This window comes from Doryrhamphus excisus, linkage group LG4 (assembly GCF_037039965.1).
Source record: "Doryrhamphus excisus strain RoL-2023G ecotype Guam linkage group LG4, RoL_Dexc_Guam_v1.1, whole genome shotgun sequence".
NCBI classification, from domain to species: Eukaryota; Metazoa; Chordata; class Actinopteri; order Syngnathiformes; family Syngnathidae; genus Doryrhamphus; species Doryrhamphus excisus.
In genome coordinates, this window is record NC_136360.1 from 20,084,135 (window position 1) to 20,098,745 (window position 14,611).

At 42.3% G+C, this 14,611-nt stretch overlaps 1 protein-coding gene across 1 annotated transcript; it reads left to right on the plus strand.

The window, feature by feature from the left end:
• Positions 1-6,315: 6,315 nt before the first annotated feature.
• Positions 6,316-7,152, plus strand: LOC144898343 (uncharacterized). Its single transcript, XM_078789931.1, has 4 exons — positions 6,316-6,665; positions 6,751-6,797; positions 6,868-6,945; positions 7,066-7,152. The coding sequence occupies exons 1-4, from the start codon at positions 6,569-6,571 to the stop codon at positions 7,150-7,152; spliced, it is 309 nt and encodes a 102-aa protein (XP_078646057.1). The 5' UTR covers positions 6,316-6,568.
• The last annotated feature ends 7,459 nt before the right edge of the window (positions 7,153-14,611 follow it).

Here is a 14,611-nt window from a genome sequence, read left to right on the forward strand (position 1 = left end):
CTGATGCTAGATAGCCGTCAGACAGTAGAGTCTGCCAGGCAACGGGGTCAGCACCTACAGCATTGCGTAGGTTTGAGCGAACATACCCCGGTGGGTTTTAATGACATCCATAAATTTGAGACGGTTCTGAATCGTAAAATTGTTGTTTTGTACAGAAATGAGGGTTTTACACCGCTTTTTCATTTTGAGACAAATTTCACCAAATCTGCAGACACATTGTTTTTGGCGCAGAATCACTACTACGGTATAAAATCAGTAGCGGCTTTTGTCGGGCACAGGTCTGGTTTCTGCCATTTTTGCTACAAAGGTCACGACAATCTCAACACACATCGATGTCAAAGGCATTGCCCCGTTTGCACCACACATGACTGCATGCGGCAAGAGATGGCAGGAGTTTACTGCTCCGATTGTCACAAAGTATGTCGCACCAAAGTTTGTTTTGCCAAACACAAGGAACGCAAACATGCGACCAAAAGCGGGGTCCGCGTTAGCACGTGCGACTTGTGGAAAAGATGTGTTGAATGCAATATGACGTACTATGTCAACAAGAACAAGCAACCCAGAAAGCATGTATGTCCTGTTAGACGATGTCAGACCTGCAATGAACAACTGCCTCGTGATAATGATGCAACCCCCCACCTGTGTTTCATGCAACCGCTAACGACAGAAAAACCATGCGATAGCCTGATATTCTATGATTTTGAAACCTACGTTGATCAAAACAACAAACACGTCCCTTACCTGGAAATGAGCTGAGTTGGTTTGGGGAGGACTGTGTCAAAAAATTTCTCCTCCATTTCAGGAGAGAAGTTTAAAAAGGGTCGACTTTAATAGCTCACAATGCAAGAGGATTTGACAGCTATTTGGTCCTCAGTCAAATGACAGAGATGAAACTCACGCCATCCATTATCATGACCGGGAGTAAAGTTCTGAGTTTTACAGACCAAGATTACAATTTAAAGTACATCGACTCGCTCGATTCCTCACCATGCGACTCAGCGCCAGGCCCAAAGCCTTAGGGTTTGAAAATCCAACTAAAGGTTATTTTCCACACGAGTTCAGCTCCAGGGAGCATCTAAAGTACGTAGGCCCGTACCCACCACCCGACGCTTACGGCCTAGAACGTATGGCTCCAGCTGAGAAAGAGTTGTTTCTTGCTTGGTACGGTAAAGAGTGCGGTGGCACATTTAACTTTGAGAAGGAAGCCTTGCTCTATTCCAAAAATGATGTTGACATTTTGTTCCAGGCGTGCGCTAGATTCAGAGATGAATTTCTTAGCGAGACGGACGTAGACCCGATGAGTTGCATCACCATAGCCTCAGCCTGTATGAAAGTGTTCAGGACCAGGTTCTTAAAACCTAATACGGTCGCTATACCGCCGCCAGACAATTATGCGCGTCAACACAAATCATACTCACAAGCCGGCGTCCAATATTTGGAATGGGTTGCTCACAGCGAAAAAGTGTTCATTAAACACGCGCTGAACTCTGGTGAAAAAAAGATTGGCGAGTACTTTGTAGACGGTTATGCCGAGTCTGGGGGTACAAAATATGTCTGGGAGTACCTGGGGTGTTTTTTTCACGGATGCTCCGATTGTTTTCAACCGTCTGAGATTTATCCATTGACGAGGCGCCCCTTTCAGGAGCTGCGTGACAAAACTGAGAAGAAATTAGAGGCGTTAAAGACCAAACACGGGGTGCGTGTCACGGTAATGAAGGAGCACAACTGGGATGACATGAAAAAGACACATCCGGGGGTGCAGGCATTCCTGCGTAACTATAACCCTCCGGAACCTCTTTCACCGCGCCAGGCCTTTTTCGGGGTTCGAACGACTGCATTTACTCTAAAGGTATGCGGCCGCACAAAACGAACGTGTGATGTACGTTGATGTCACTTCCCTGTATCCTTATGTGAACAGCAACACTGGCCTTTTAGCGAAACCAAAACCCAGAAGAAAAACCCACGGTGAGGCAGCATTTAGCCACTATGGCCCCCACCTGTGGAACAGCCTGCCGGAGAGCCTCAGGACTGCGGAGACTGTTGATATTTTTAAAAGAAGATTAAAGACACACCTTTTAAATCAGGCTTTTAACTATTATTGTTAAGCTTTTCTTATGTTTTCATCCTTTTAGTCCGATTTTATGTTCTTATTCTTCAGCTTTTAACCCCAGTGTTTTGTTTTTATCTTGTTAGTCCTATTTTATGCTCTTAATCTTCAGCTTTTAACTGCAGTGTTTTGTTTTTATCTATTTTGTCATATTTTTTGCTCTTGGTCTTCAGTTTTTAACTCCAGTGTTATGTTTTATCTTTTAGTCCTATTTTATGCTCTTAGTCTTTAGCTTCTAACTCCAGTGTTTCCTCAGGGGGGTCCTCCACACTGGGGGCTGTTCGGGTATGCTGAGGGGGTGCCATCCTTGGGTCCCTTCGACACGGCCGGCTGGGGGTTCCTCCCTTTAATGTGGGGGTCCGCCCGTCTATCGGAGTCGGGGGGCCCGGGTGCTGGTCCTCCGATGGCACGGCCTGCAGCCCCTCCCAGTGTGGACGGCCCCAAAGGTGGCGTTTCCTTGTTCCTCAGTGCCGTGCCATGTCTCCCTACTCTGTGTGATTGTGTGCTGGCGTGTGTGTGTGCGTGTGTGGGTCTAGTATGGTGGGTGGGAAGGAGGGGCTTTCCTTTTGCTTCATTGTTTTCCTTTTTAATTGTGGATATTGTTTTAATTCTGGTAAGCACTTTGTGTTGCATCTCCTTGCAGGAAAAGTGCTATACAAATAAAGTTGATTTGATTTGATATGCGACTACCAAACCCACCAGGGTATCCGCTTAGACCCGTCTAAAATCAAACCAAACCCGGCAAAGAGACAGATGTCTAAACTCTTTCTGAATTCTCTTTGGGGGAAACTAGGACAGAGGGATAATTTAGCCCAAACCCAACTCGTTTTTTTCAAACTCAAATATGAACTCAAGTACTTTTCCTTCCTCAACGATAATGGGCGATGATACAGTATAATTACATCAAGCCCTCCGGTAAATCCTCCAACATCTTTTACGCCTGTTTTACAACGGCGTACGCCAGGCTGTTAATGTACAGGAACCTGGAGCAGCTACAGACGCGGGTTCTTTACACTGACACAGACAGCCTTATCTACGTCGTTAAAAGAGGGGGAGACTCCTCTCCGACTGGGGGATTACACGGACGAACTGAACGGTATTCAGGAGTTTGTCGCAGCTGGTCCTAAAAGCTACGCCTACCAAACCCGAGACAGCGGGAAAACTGTTGAAGGTGAAAGGTATCACACAAACGCAAGAGTGCTGCCAACGAGTCAATTTTGACAGCGTCAAAACACTGGTGGAGGGTTACATTCAATCAGACCGCCGCTCTTGAAACACCCCAGCATAGCATCATACGTGATAAAAGGGGATTTCATTTGAAAAACACAACATTCATGAAAAAGTTCAGGGTGGTGTACGACAAAAGACGGCTCAACACTCCCGTTTGGCTATTAGCACAAAAATGGATATGGGGCAGGTTGATTGTGACCCGAGGTTAGAGCTACCGTTTTCATGTCTGATTTCAGGCCCCAGCGGATGTGGAAAAACCTTTTTTGTAAAAAGTATTTTAGAAAACTGAACATGTCATGAAATGTGTACCGCAAAATGTGGTGTGGATTTACACCTCTTATCAACCCATGTACGATGAAATGCAAAAAAAGAATAAAAGACTCAAGTTTGTGGAGGGATTGTCTGATTCCTGTGACGATGAAAACCTCTTTCCACGTGACCAGATGCATCTCATCATCCTGGATGACTTGATCTTCCAAGCTTCGGATCACCCCGACGTTGTAAAAATATTCATCATAGGAATATGAGCGTCATTTTGATGACTCAAAATGTCTTCCACCAAGGTAAATACACCCGGACAATCAGTTTAAACAGTAATTATATGGTGTTTAAAAATCCTAGAGATATGCTTCAAACAAGAGTTTTAGCTCATCAGATTTTCCCCATGAGAAAGAAATTTTTTAGAGAGTTTTCAGGACGCCACCAAAGAGCCACACGGGTATTTATTACTGGATCTGACCCCCGCATGTCCAGAACAATCTAGACCGAGGACGGGGTTACTACCCCATCACTGGCCCACCATTTACATGCCTAAAGGCTGATATCATGTCTAAGCTTTTAAAAAGAAACGCCCCGCAGCTCAAAGCCCTGGTTCACGCAACACCAAGAAAGCGTAAAGATAAATAAGAAAATTATACGCTTACTGGCAAATAAAAAAACCAGTCTGAAAAGAAAAAGAACCGCTCTCACTCAGAGAGGGTAGTCTTTTGGGGGGGCTATTGATAAATAATCTTTTAAAAAAGATGTCTCTGAGGACGACGCAGAAGATTTGTTTCGCCGCAACATTTGGAGCGGCTGGGTAGAACAGAGCCATCCATCCGACAAGACGCGGAGCATGATTTGGATTTAAAAATGAGGGCCGTGTTAGAAGATCGGACATTGAATCAGTACGATAAGGTTAAAAAGTATGAGGCTTTGTTGGAGCGCTACGTGGGATTCCTTAAACAAGATCAGAACGAGCGTCATTCGCTAACCTTAACCGTGCCTCAGGAGCCTATTCATGACCTTATTCAGAAGGGGGGGAGCGAGAGGAAAAAAAGAGCAGCCGGAGGAGGAGGGGGGAATGGGTGCGGGTCGTGAGGTCGGCGGTTGGACGGACATTTTACAAAAAATATGATTTTTGTGGGTACACTTCACACAAGAACTTAACAAAGTAAACATTCTAACAAGAAAGTCCAAGTAAGCAAACTGCAAAAGGCAAGAAGGAGAGAGGGTGATGCAAAGGAGGATTGTCAAATGCATGTTACCTTGATGGGATTTTACTTTACTTTTATATGAGGGGAGTCAGATTTATGGTCGGCAATGGCGGAGTAGTTCAGTACAATTGAATTCTGGCTCATATTACTGGTAATGACACCCATAATTGTCCTACAGATGCCAGGGGAGAAGTCGCCCTGACGCTGTTGCCCATCCTGCTCCCTTCGCCTGTGTATAAAAAGGGCAGGGAATTGATGATGTTGACATTTTGTTCCAGAGATTTTAGCGAGGTGAATGCACATAGACCCGATGAGTTGCAATAACCATAGTCTCAGCCGGCATGAAAGTGTTCAGGACCAGAATCTTAAAACCTAACACGGTCGCTACACTGCCACCCGACAATTATGCACGTCAACACAAATCATACTCCCAAGCCAGCATTCAATATTTGGAACGGGTCGCCCGCTGCCAAAACATGTTCATTAAACACCGGTATAAAAAAAAAATAAAAAAAAAAAACGATTGGCGAGGACTTCGTAGATGGCTATGCTGAGTTGGAGGATGTAAAATATGTCTGGGAGTTTGAGGTGTTTTTTTTTTTTTCCACGGGTGCTCCGACTGTTTAACCATCTAAGATTTGTCCATTAATGGGACGCCCCATTCAGGAGCTGTGCGACAAAACCGAGAAGAATTAAAGACCAAACACAGGGGTGCCTCTCACAGTAATGAAGGAGCATGACTGGAATGACATAAATAACATGAAAAAAAAAATCACATTGGGGGTGAAGGAGTTCTTGCGCAACTATAACACCCTGGGTCCTCTTTCACCTCGCCAGGCCTTTTTTGGAGGTCGAACAAGCGCATTTACTCAAAAGGTACACGTCTGAGCAAAACGACATCACATCTCTGTATCCTTATGTAAACAGCAACTTTGCTTACCTGGGCCCCGTTTCACGAAGCAGGTTCAACCAACTCTGGAGTCTAACCCTGAACTCTGAGTTGATCTACTCTGAGACAGGAAACTCTGACTTACGGCTTTCAGAACAGGTGATTTCATTTGGTTCAATCAACACTGAGTTTGTTCACTCTGAGTTAAATGCGTGCACCACGACTTTAAAAAGCCCTCATCAATGGAGCCCCGTTCCCTCGATTCACCATGGCAACGAGCAAGAAGAAAAGATCGTCGTATTTCAGTCCTCTGGAAGTGGATATATTAATGCAGTCATACGGCGAATTTGAAAGCGTTTTTAAAAAAAGCAACACGGCTGCAGCAGCGAAAGAACGCGAGTCGGCGTGGGAGAAGATTACTGCTCGAGTCAATGCATAAGTTTAAATTTATTATATACATTTATGCAATCACAATAATATTAGGCTACAGATGCAAACAAGTAGAATGGTGTTACAGCTACAATTTATGTTACTTAGATGTAATCCCACCGGTGAAAAAAGAACGTGGAAGCAGCTGAAGATGAAATATAAAAACATTGTTCGAACAGGTAAGCCCTCAGCATAACAGTCAGGGTGCCTCTTTTTAATCATGTTTACCACTAAATATCATTCAGCGGCTGTTTCAGTGTGCATTATCTCCAACATAATATTGTTTTCACACACAAATGTCCTCGCCTGTATACAGTTAAATCAGACATATGAAAAGCAACATCTAACTTCTACTCAGCCAACAGAAAGCGGGCAGATGCCTGCAAAACTGGCGGAGGACCACCCCCACCACGTCTGACCGAGGCAGAGGAGCTGGCCATGAGTCAGACTGTCGGGAGGCCAGTCGCAGAGGGGATCCCTGGAGGAACCTCATCCTCGGACATGATTACACAGGAGCCACCAGCCTTGATAAGATGTAATAGGCCTCGGCCTCAAACTTCTTTTGGGCCTATAGTTCAATGTTAATTTCCCTTTCATGTGTTTTTCTTTTGTCTCAACAGATTCTGAAGGCGTACTTGGTTTAGTGGATCCATGTGCCACTTTAACTGTAAGTAGCCAATAGTCCAGAGATTATGCCATATTTAAAGTATAGCATAGTGAAACAACACTCTAAACAGGATGATGAAGATGATGGGACCACAATGTCTGCTGCCTTCACTGTGGTGTCTGAGAGGGAGCCTGAGAGGCCTACAGAGGTAAAATCTTCATGTTACTGATTTCCTCTCCATTCACATGTCTTTACATGCTTTTGTGGATTATAGTGACTTTTAGCCTACACTGAAGTTAATACTTCAGATTCTTATCCATTTTAACAGAGCATGGCTGGGCAGCAGGAAGAGGGTCCCTCAACCTCCACAGCACAGATTGACACAGTGAGATATTCAGTAAATTCCAGAGGTTAATTCAGTGCACTGGAAACGGGCTTTCAGCAGGCCTATGGTCATCTCCACCCTGGCTCTCGTCCTGCAATGAGCCAGGTTGAAGTTCTGTTGAGGGCCTGGGTCAGGGGTCATCAGTGTTGGCTGACAGGGGTAACCCCTGTCACCCAGCAGACAGCCATCAAATCCTCCTGTAATGAATAGTGGATATATGTGAGTGCATTAAAAGGAGGAAGACAAGTGATTGTGCAAAACTTTAGGCTGCTCACCATGTTCCAATATGTTACTGATATTGGACTCACGATACATCCGTGAGTCGTGCACTGAACCGGGCCACTTGGCCTCCACATTTGTAATTATGTTGGCTGCATCTCATATGATCTTGACAGTGCAGAGAATGACAGATGTTAGTTGGTCTACATTTCTCATCAAATGTCTTTACACTTAAGACACCACATAAACAGTAACTGGTTTTCAGGCAATTTTCACATGTTTCACGCACATTTTCAATTGAAATAAGTAGAAATAACAAACTTGCTCCACTGACAGATTTTTCAAATAATTTTTTTAAGTGAAAAACAAGTCTAAAAACAATTTACTTTTAGGTGTGATTTGTTTTGATCAGAAATTAGACATTTTGACGAGAAATAAGACAAATATTGTTGGTATGATTTTGAGTTTTTGCAGTTTGATGCAGTCTGACATTCAATCTACCTGCACATTGATGCTGTGAATGGATTTTCTGTTCACATAGTCTCCTTCATTTTCTGAAGGAGCAACGATGGGAATGTGCGTCCCATCGATGCACCCTATCACACCAGGGAATCCTAAAAGAAATTAAAATGACAAATCCCAGTGTGAGGTTGCAGCACCATGTCATTACCTGAATATGATTTATAATCATACATTTTAACTGATTTCTACATTCACCTGCAATTCTGTGGAATTCCTCCTTGATGACCCCCACGGGTTTATGTCCCGGGAACACAACAAAGGAGTTGATTCGTCTTTTTAGTGCTAGGGACACTTTTCTCACAGCTCTGCAGACGGTGGCCTTGCTAATGTTTTCTGCATCACCTATATTATATAAAAAACTTCCGTTGGCAAAAAAACGAAGAGCAACACACAGAATCTGGGTGGATGACAGTGGACGTCCACGGTTGGTGATGTTTTGAATGTCCTGACGGATGAGATTATGGATGTAAGTGATGGATGAAAAAGAAAATTATCCGGAAATGATAGCGTGTCCAATCTCGGCCTGTGGATAACTTCCCAAACTGACATGCCATGGTTCAAAAAACAATGCGACACAGCACACCTTGAAGAAAAACGACCAAACTGGCTTTAAACACGCGCGACAATGAATGAATCACACCGTGTGTGTAGCGTAAGAGGGCGGAGACAGAAAGAAACTCGAGGTTCATTGAAGAAAACCTGGTCCCGACCAGGTTATGTTCACAGAGTCTGTTGCCATAGTAACTGACACCGAGGTTAAGTTACCTCTCTCTGTGAAACAGGCTGGAGTTACTCCTCCGTCTCTGGTTTGACTTACCTCCCTTTGTGAAATGGAAAACTCTTCAGCTTCGTGAAACGGGGCCCTGCTAGGTCACCCTGTCATTGTCCACAAAGACTTTGATAACCCTCAAAACTATTAAGGTCTCATTAAAGCGACCCCCTCAAAGAGGTTTTTAAAAAATGCTTTTAAAAGCTTTTTAAAAAAAATATATATATATATATTTTAGAAAATTGAACATGTAATGAAATGCGTACCTCAAAATGTGGTGTGGATTTATACCTCTTATCAATCCATGTACGATGAAATGCAAAAAACAAAAAAACTGACGTTTGTGGAAGGACTGCCTGATTCCTTTGACGTTAAAACCTTTTTCCATGCGACCAGAAACTCATCATCCTGTACGACTTGACCAGACATCAGAAGACCAGAAAGCAGTACATTACAGTAGTCAAGGCAACACGTGACAAATGCATGGACTAGGGTCTCTGCATCAGAAGTGGAAAGAATAGGCCGTATCTTAGCAATGTTGAAGATTTTCTTTTAATGGATAGAGTTGAATCCAATATCGCACACAGATTTTATAGCCGATAGCCATCAGCATAACTGAAAGCTAATCTTATGTTTGCAAACGATGTTGCCAAGTGGAAACGTGTATAGGTTGAACAGAAAAAGTGATAGATTTATAATAATTAAAATTGAGGGAGCTAGAATTGGGAACAACTCTAACAAGTTTCCCAGGAAGCGGGTCAACCAGACATGTCCGTATTGCTGAACTGACAAGATTTGTAAGCCTGTGAAAAGCCACACTAAAAGTCAACCATGAATACAATATTGTCTGCGTGGGTTGCCAGGTCTACAGTATAAATTCATCCAGAAGCCTGAGTAAGGACGGGGGGGGGGGGGGGGGGGGGCACGAAGTGCCAGATAAAATGGCAATACGCGGTCCATCGCAAGACGAGGGCCTCAAATGTTTTAAAGTCAGATTTTGACCAAGTACTGAGGTTAAGAGCAGATTCAACTCCCCTGCTGTTAGGACGTGAAACCCGAGAACTCAAACTGAGATTGAGATGCCTCATTAAGGGATATAAAATCATTTGGTCTCAACCAGGAGATTATGATCTCTTATAAGATCGTTAATGAGCACAGTGATCTAATATTCATAAGGCCAATTTTCCGAGAACTCATAGTAGCAATATTAAGATTGCTCCGTCTAAAAGCTGTGCTATATTGTGGCTTTTTAAAAACACACGATAAGTTAATACCTTTAGTTGAATTATCACTAGTTTTAAAATCACTCTGCCAAACAGTCGGGGGTTCCTCCAGAAGGAAGGCCAATTATCTACAAACTGAAATCCCTGTTCGCTACATAAGCTAGCCAGCCATTAAGCGAGAATATTCTGTTAAACCTCTCATTGCCTCTCGCAGGCAAGGGACTAGAGACCTTGATGCAGACATGTTTCTGGCGAGATGACTTGTTCTTGCCATGTCTTGTAATCTCTGATTGCCTCATCCTAGCATCATTGGACTCTACGTGCATCAGCATGTTAGAAAAGCTAGTGTGCTTTATTACGCTGGCGTTTGGGCCTGTTCATAGTAAACTCCCTCAGGGCTACTAAAGGAGGACATCACCTGGTCAACCTGGCTAGCAGTCCGTTAGGGCTAATGCTAACTGGACTAGTAGGTTGGCCGCAACGTATCCCATCTAATGTTACCAAACTTTTCTGCTCTATTCGGCGACACGTCCCTATCGCAGAGAAACCTCTCAAGAAGGGAACAAATGTTGCATGAAGCCATACTCACGCCTCGTCGGTAGTCTGGTTTTAGGAAACTTTGACATAGCCAAGTCCAAGTCAGTCATTTAGTTTTGGACAAAACTAAAAAAAAAAAAGGTTTGAAGAAAAGGTCTGTTGAAGATCGAAGTTTACAAGGCTAGCTTAATGAGCGAGCGGTCGGTCAACACAGGAGGAGGTGACATCCAACCGAAACCTTTCATACTTGATACTAAAAATGCATCTAGTATGTTATTCTTTTTGTGCACTTTGAAATAAAAATGGGAAAGAAGCCCTATTTATAGCCCTTGTTATATGGTCTCATGTCAACATGGATACAAATCCATACTGGAGATAAATGCAAGGGCAGGCCCATTCAGAGTTCAGACTGAAATTTTTTCAATTACCAGCAAGACCAACAATTTCTCAATATATTTCATTTTATAAGTACTACCAGTGTAACCAACTTTAATGCTACTGTAACGGCCTTTGTTAGGTTTCTGATGGACAAAAATGAAAATAAACTTCTTTTTCCTCCACTTCTGCACCCCTCGTCAATGCCAACCACTCTGTGTGGCAAAGAGAGGAAGTACTTGTTTTAATGCTAAACACACAGATTTTATATTTACAATGTTTTACAACACTGCCGACTAGTGGCCAACATCGTCAATGCCAACCACACTGTGTGGCAAAGAGAGGAAGTACTTGTTTTAATGGTAAACACACAGATTTTATATTTACAATGTTTTACAACACTGCCGACTAGTGGCCAACATAAGTAACGGAGTGGGGGAGAGAAGGGAAAGCAGCAATTAAGTGACACGCGAAAAAGTATGATTACAAAAATGAAAAAACACATACCTGATGGACAAAAGAATGAAAATAAACTTTTTTCCTCCACTTCTGCACCCTACACAGACGGGACATAAATTACACACTGTAACAAAAACCACGACGGGCCTAATGTAACGCAAATGCCGCCAGAAATGTAAATGAAAAGAAGCCCTTTTAACTAAAACCAACGATCAAAATAACATAAAACCACTTGAAATGACAAATACATCGACATAATATACACAACACAGATGACCAAATCTTAAACTTAGCAACACATTTTGTCTGCAGCTCTGGACTTAACCTAGTCAATGCCAACCACGTTGTGTGGCAAAGAGAGGAAGTGCTACCAGAGCTGGGGCCAACTACGGAAGCCCGGGAGGAGCAGAATTGAAAAGATAAAACACACAAAGAAAGCAATGAAAATAGAGTAAACAAGATAAGAAAAATAACTCATTCACATAAAATTCACTAATAACTAATAATAAATTCACGCATTTAGAAAATAAATAAAGTGCATTTTTAACTCAGTTACACTACATATAAAGAATATTGAAGTAATGGAGCAACCATTTAATATATGTTTGGCTGTAGGGTGGGAGCTACGTATTAGCACACACTGTATGCCCATTTAATTCTCTATCCGTACCCACTGGGTGGGACATAAACAGGAAGTGGGTGTGGTTTAATCAGAAATGGGAATGGCTTAAATTGGCTCGTAACCAGTCCAGCGTGTACCCCGCCTCTCGCCGGAAGTCAACTGGGATAGGCTCCAGCATACCCGACAGAAAAAAAGGATGGCTATACATTACTGCAATGGGTTTTTAATGCTCGTTGTTACACATCCAGTCCTCAATGTGTCTGTCCTAGTTAGGTGTAGACATTAAAAAAATAAAATAGTTAAAAGAGAACACGTTCATTGAGCATTCATTTTGGTAAGAACAATTTGAACGCAATTGCAAATAAAGAATTGGAACTTGTTCAGATGTGAGTATCAGTAACCAGGTTTACATGAGCTTTTCTCTTTCCGAAAACATGGTATAAAAAGGAAAGGAATATTCCCATCTCTTGTCTACATGCGCCGCTATAATCCAAACAGAATAGTCAATGGGGCATGCCCAGTAAAACGTAAACATCAACATCACGTGATACCGACTTCTGAGTTTCTTAGACTTGTTGGAATAACTGATTTGCGAGTTTTTTGTTGGTCCAGTCTTGCAATTTATTTCGGAACAAAAACAAATTTTCCACAGCAGTCCAGTGCCGATTGCTGGCCTCCATTTTTTAAAGTGAAGAACGTCTGGATCTGCGTGTTACGTCATATCTGAGCATGCGCTGAAAGAACGCACCCGGGATCAATTTAAACAGGAAAAGATCAAATTCAATCTTGCTAATATTTTATAATTAAAGTCGGGACATGTTTTATATAGATATATATTTTCTTTTTTTAATAAAACGGGACTTAACTGGACTAAAACTGGTGTATAGAAGGGTTTAGATTCTGTTCCACAGATGGCGCTAATGCACACGAAAGCTGCTTGCCAACCGCCAATAAACAACAGAAGAAGAAAAACACCAGGAAGAAGAAGGCACCCTGACAACTTTCCGTTGGAGCGGGTACAAGATACCTCAATCGGATTGGGGAAAGGAATATTCCACCCCTGGGAATCCGATGATACGTTCATTCGGATTGGCACTTTTCTTTCAGAATGAGGTGTATACAAAAGGTTACATTCTTTCTGTTTGAGCAAATAAACCGAATGCAATTGGAATATTTGGGTCCATGTATACGTGGCTAGTGCCACTGTTTAGCTGCAGTTATCACTGTCAACATTTTACCAGCAGGCGGCGTTACACATGAATACTCAACTTGCTTCACACTGCAGTACACATACTAGCATAAACAATCCAGCAATTATTAAAAGGAACGTTTTTGTGCTCATTTTCAGCACTTTGAATGGAGTTGTGGAATGGATACATGACAAACAGACTTTCCAGATTCTGCAATATTTCAATTGACTTCCTGCTTTGGAAGTCTGTTCAATTTCGTCAACCCCTGGGCTTTCTCCAAGTACGCACGCTGCTGCTGTGATTGGTCACACTCCCAGATAGATAGATCTGCATTTACCATGGCACAAATCAGGAAAACCACTTTATATTCAATATTGTTCTACAATTCTACTAGGATAACATAAGTAAACAGTTTTAAAAAAGGTGGTAATGCATGTTACACTTGAAAAAAAAAAAAACACACACACATATATCTCAAACTCATTGACTTGTTCAAAATTGAATAAACTTTACACATTCATACTGTGTGAACTGAGCTTTGAACTAGTTCATGACAACTAGCGATGTATAGCGAAGAGGTGCCGGGGCTTCAAAGTGTGTGTCGAGTAATAGAGTACCGTACCCATGCATGGTGCGGTTAATAGTACTACATTTTAATAATATATTACAGTATTACCAACACAACTTACATTCATTGTGCAAACGAAGGATCACACGTTTTTATCAGCCACAAGAAAACAAAGAGGATAAGGCCCTTGTTGACATGGATGTCAAAGATACAACCCTAAGGCATAGTAGAGATGTAGCAAAAAAGAGGAATCGCCTCAAACCAAAAATTGTTAAAAAATTATTATTGAATAAAAATCAATGAAATCTCCCATATTCTGTCCAAGTTACACGAGCACTTTCCCTGAGCCCATGGCAGCTAAGTGACATAAAACCATGATGAAGCTAGCCATAATCACATGATACATGGCATTTATGGACAAGAAAACATTCAGTATTTTATATATGCTGTATGTTTTATCTTACACTTTGTAGATGAATCATTTGGTGATACAATTTTTAGTACATAATCATTTCCAAGAGCCAAAACAGATCAGCATTCACATGTAATTGTATCCAAGGCCAGCCAGTAGTTTTGTGTGCACATGGAGCTTCAAGAAATGAACCCATTCTTGAACCAGTTGATTAAAATGGTTCAAAGCTTCATGGGGCTTCATCTCACCATCATCATTGACAACTATGAACTTGCACAACATGACCAAATACTAGTAAGGCAAACGTGTCTAAAAACAGATATAGAAATAGAAACACTAGCAATGCTAAAACATGACACAACAGTAGTACAACAGGCTTGCAGCTAACAGGAGGAAGGAACCACTGGCTATAAGTAGGGGAAGGTGATTAGAGGTGATGCGGGGCACCTGTGCTCAATCAGGCTGGGGAGGGGGGAGTTCCATGATGAGGGATTGGCAACAGGTGACACGGGACGGCAGCGTGACTGTGTGTGTGTGTGTGTGTACGCATAATATGTACATAGAAATGGAAAACATTTATTTTGTGTCAAACA

Coding starts and splice junctions, on each gene's coding strand:
- LOC144898343 (XM_078789931.1), top strand. CDS start 6,569: ATGAGTCAGACTGTCGGGAGGCCAGTCGCAGAGGGGATCCCTGGAGGA. Junction 6,666..6,750: donor GCCACCAGCCTTGATAAGAT/GTAATAGGCCTC, acceptor TTGTCTCAACAG/ATTCTGAAGGCGTACTTGGT. Junction 6,798..6,867: donor ATCCATGTGCCACTTTAACT/GTAAGTAGCCAA, acceptor CACTCTAAACAG/GATGATGAAGATGATGGGAC.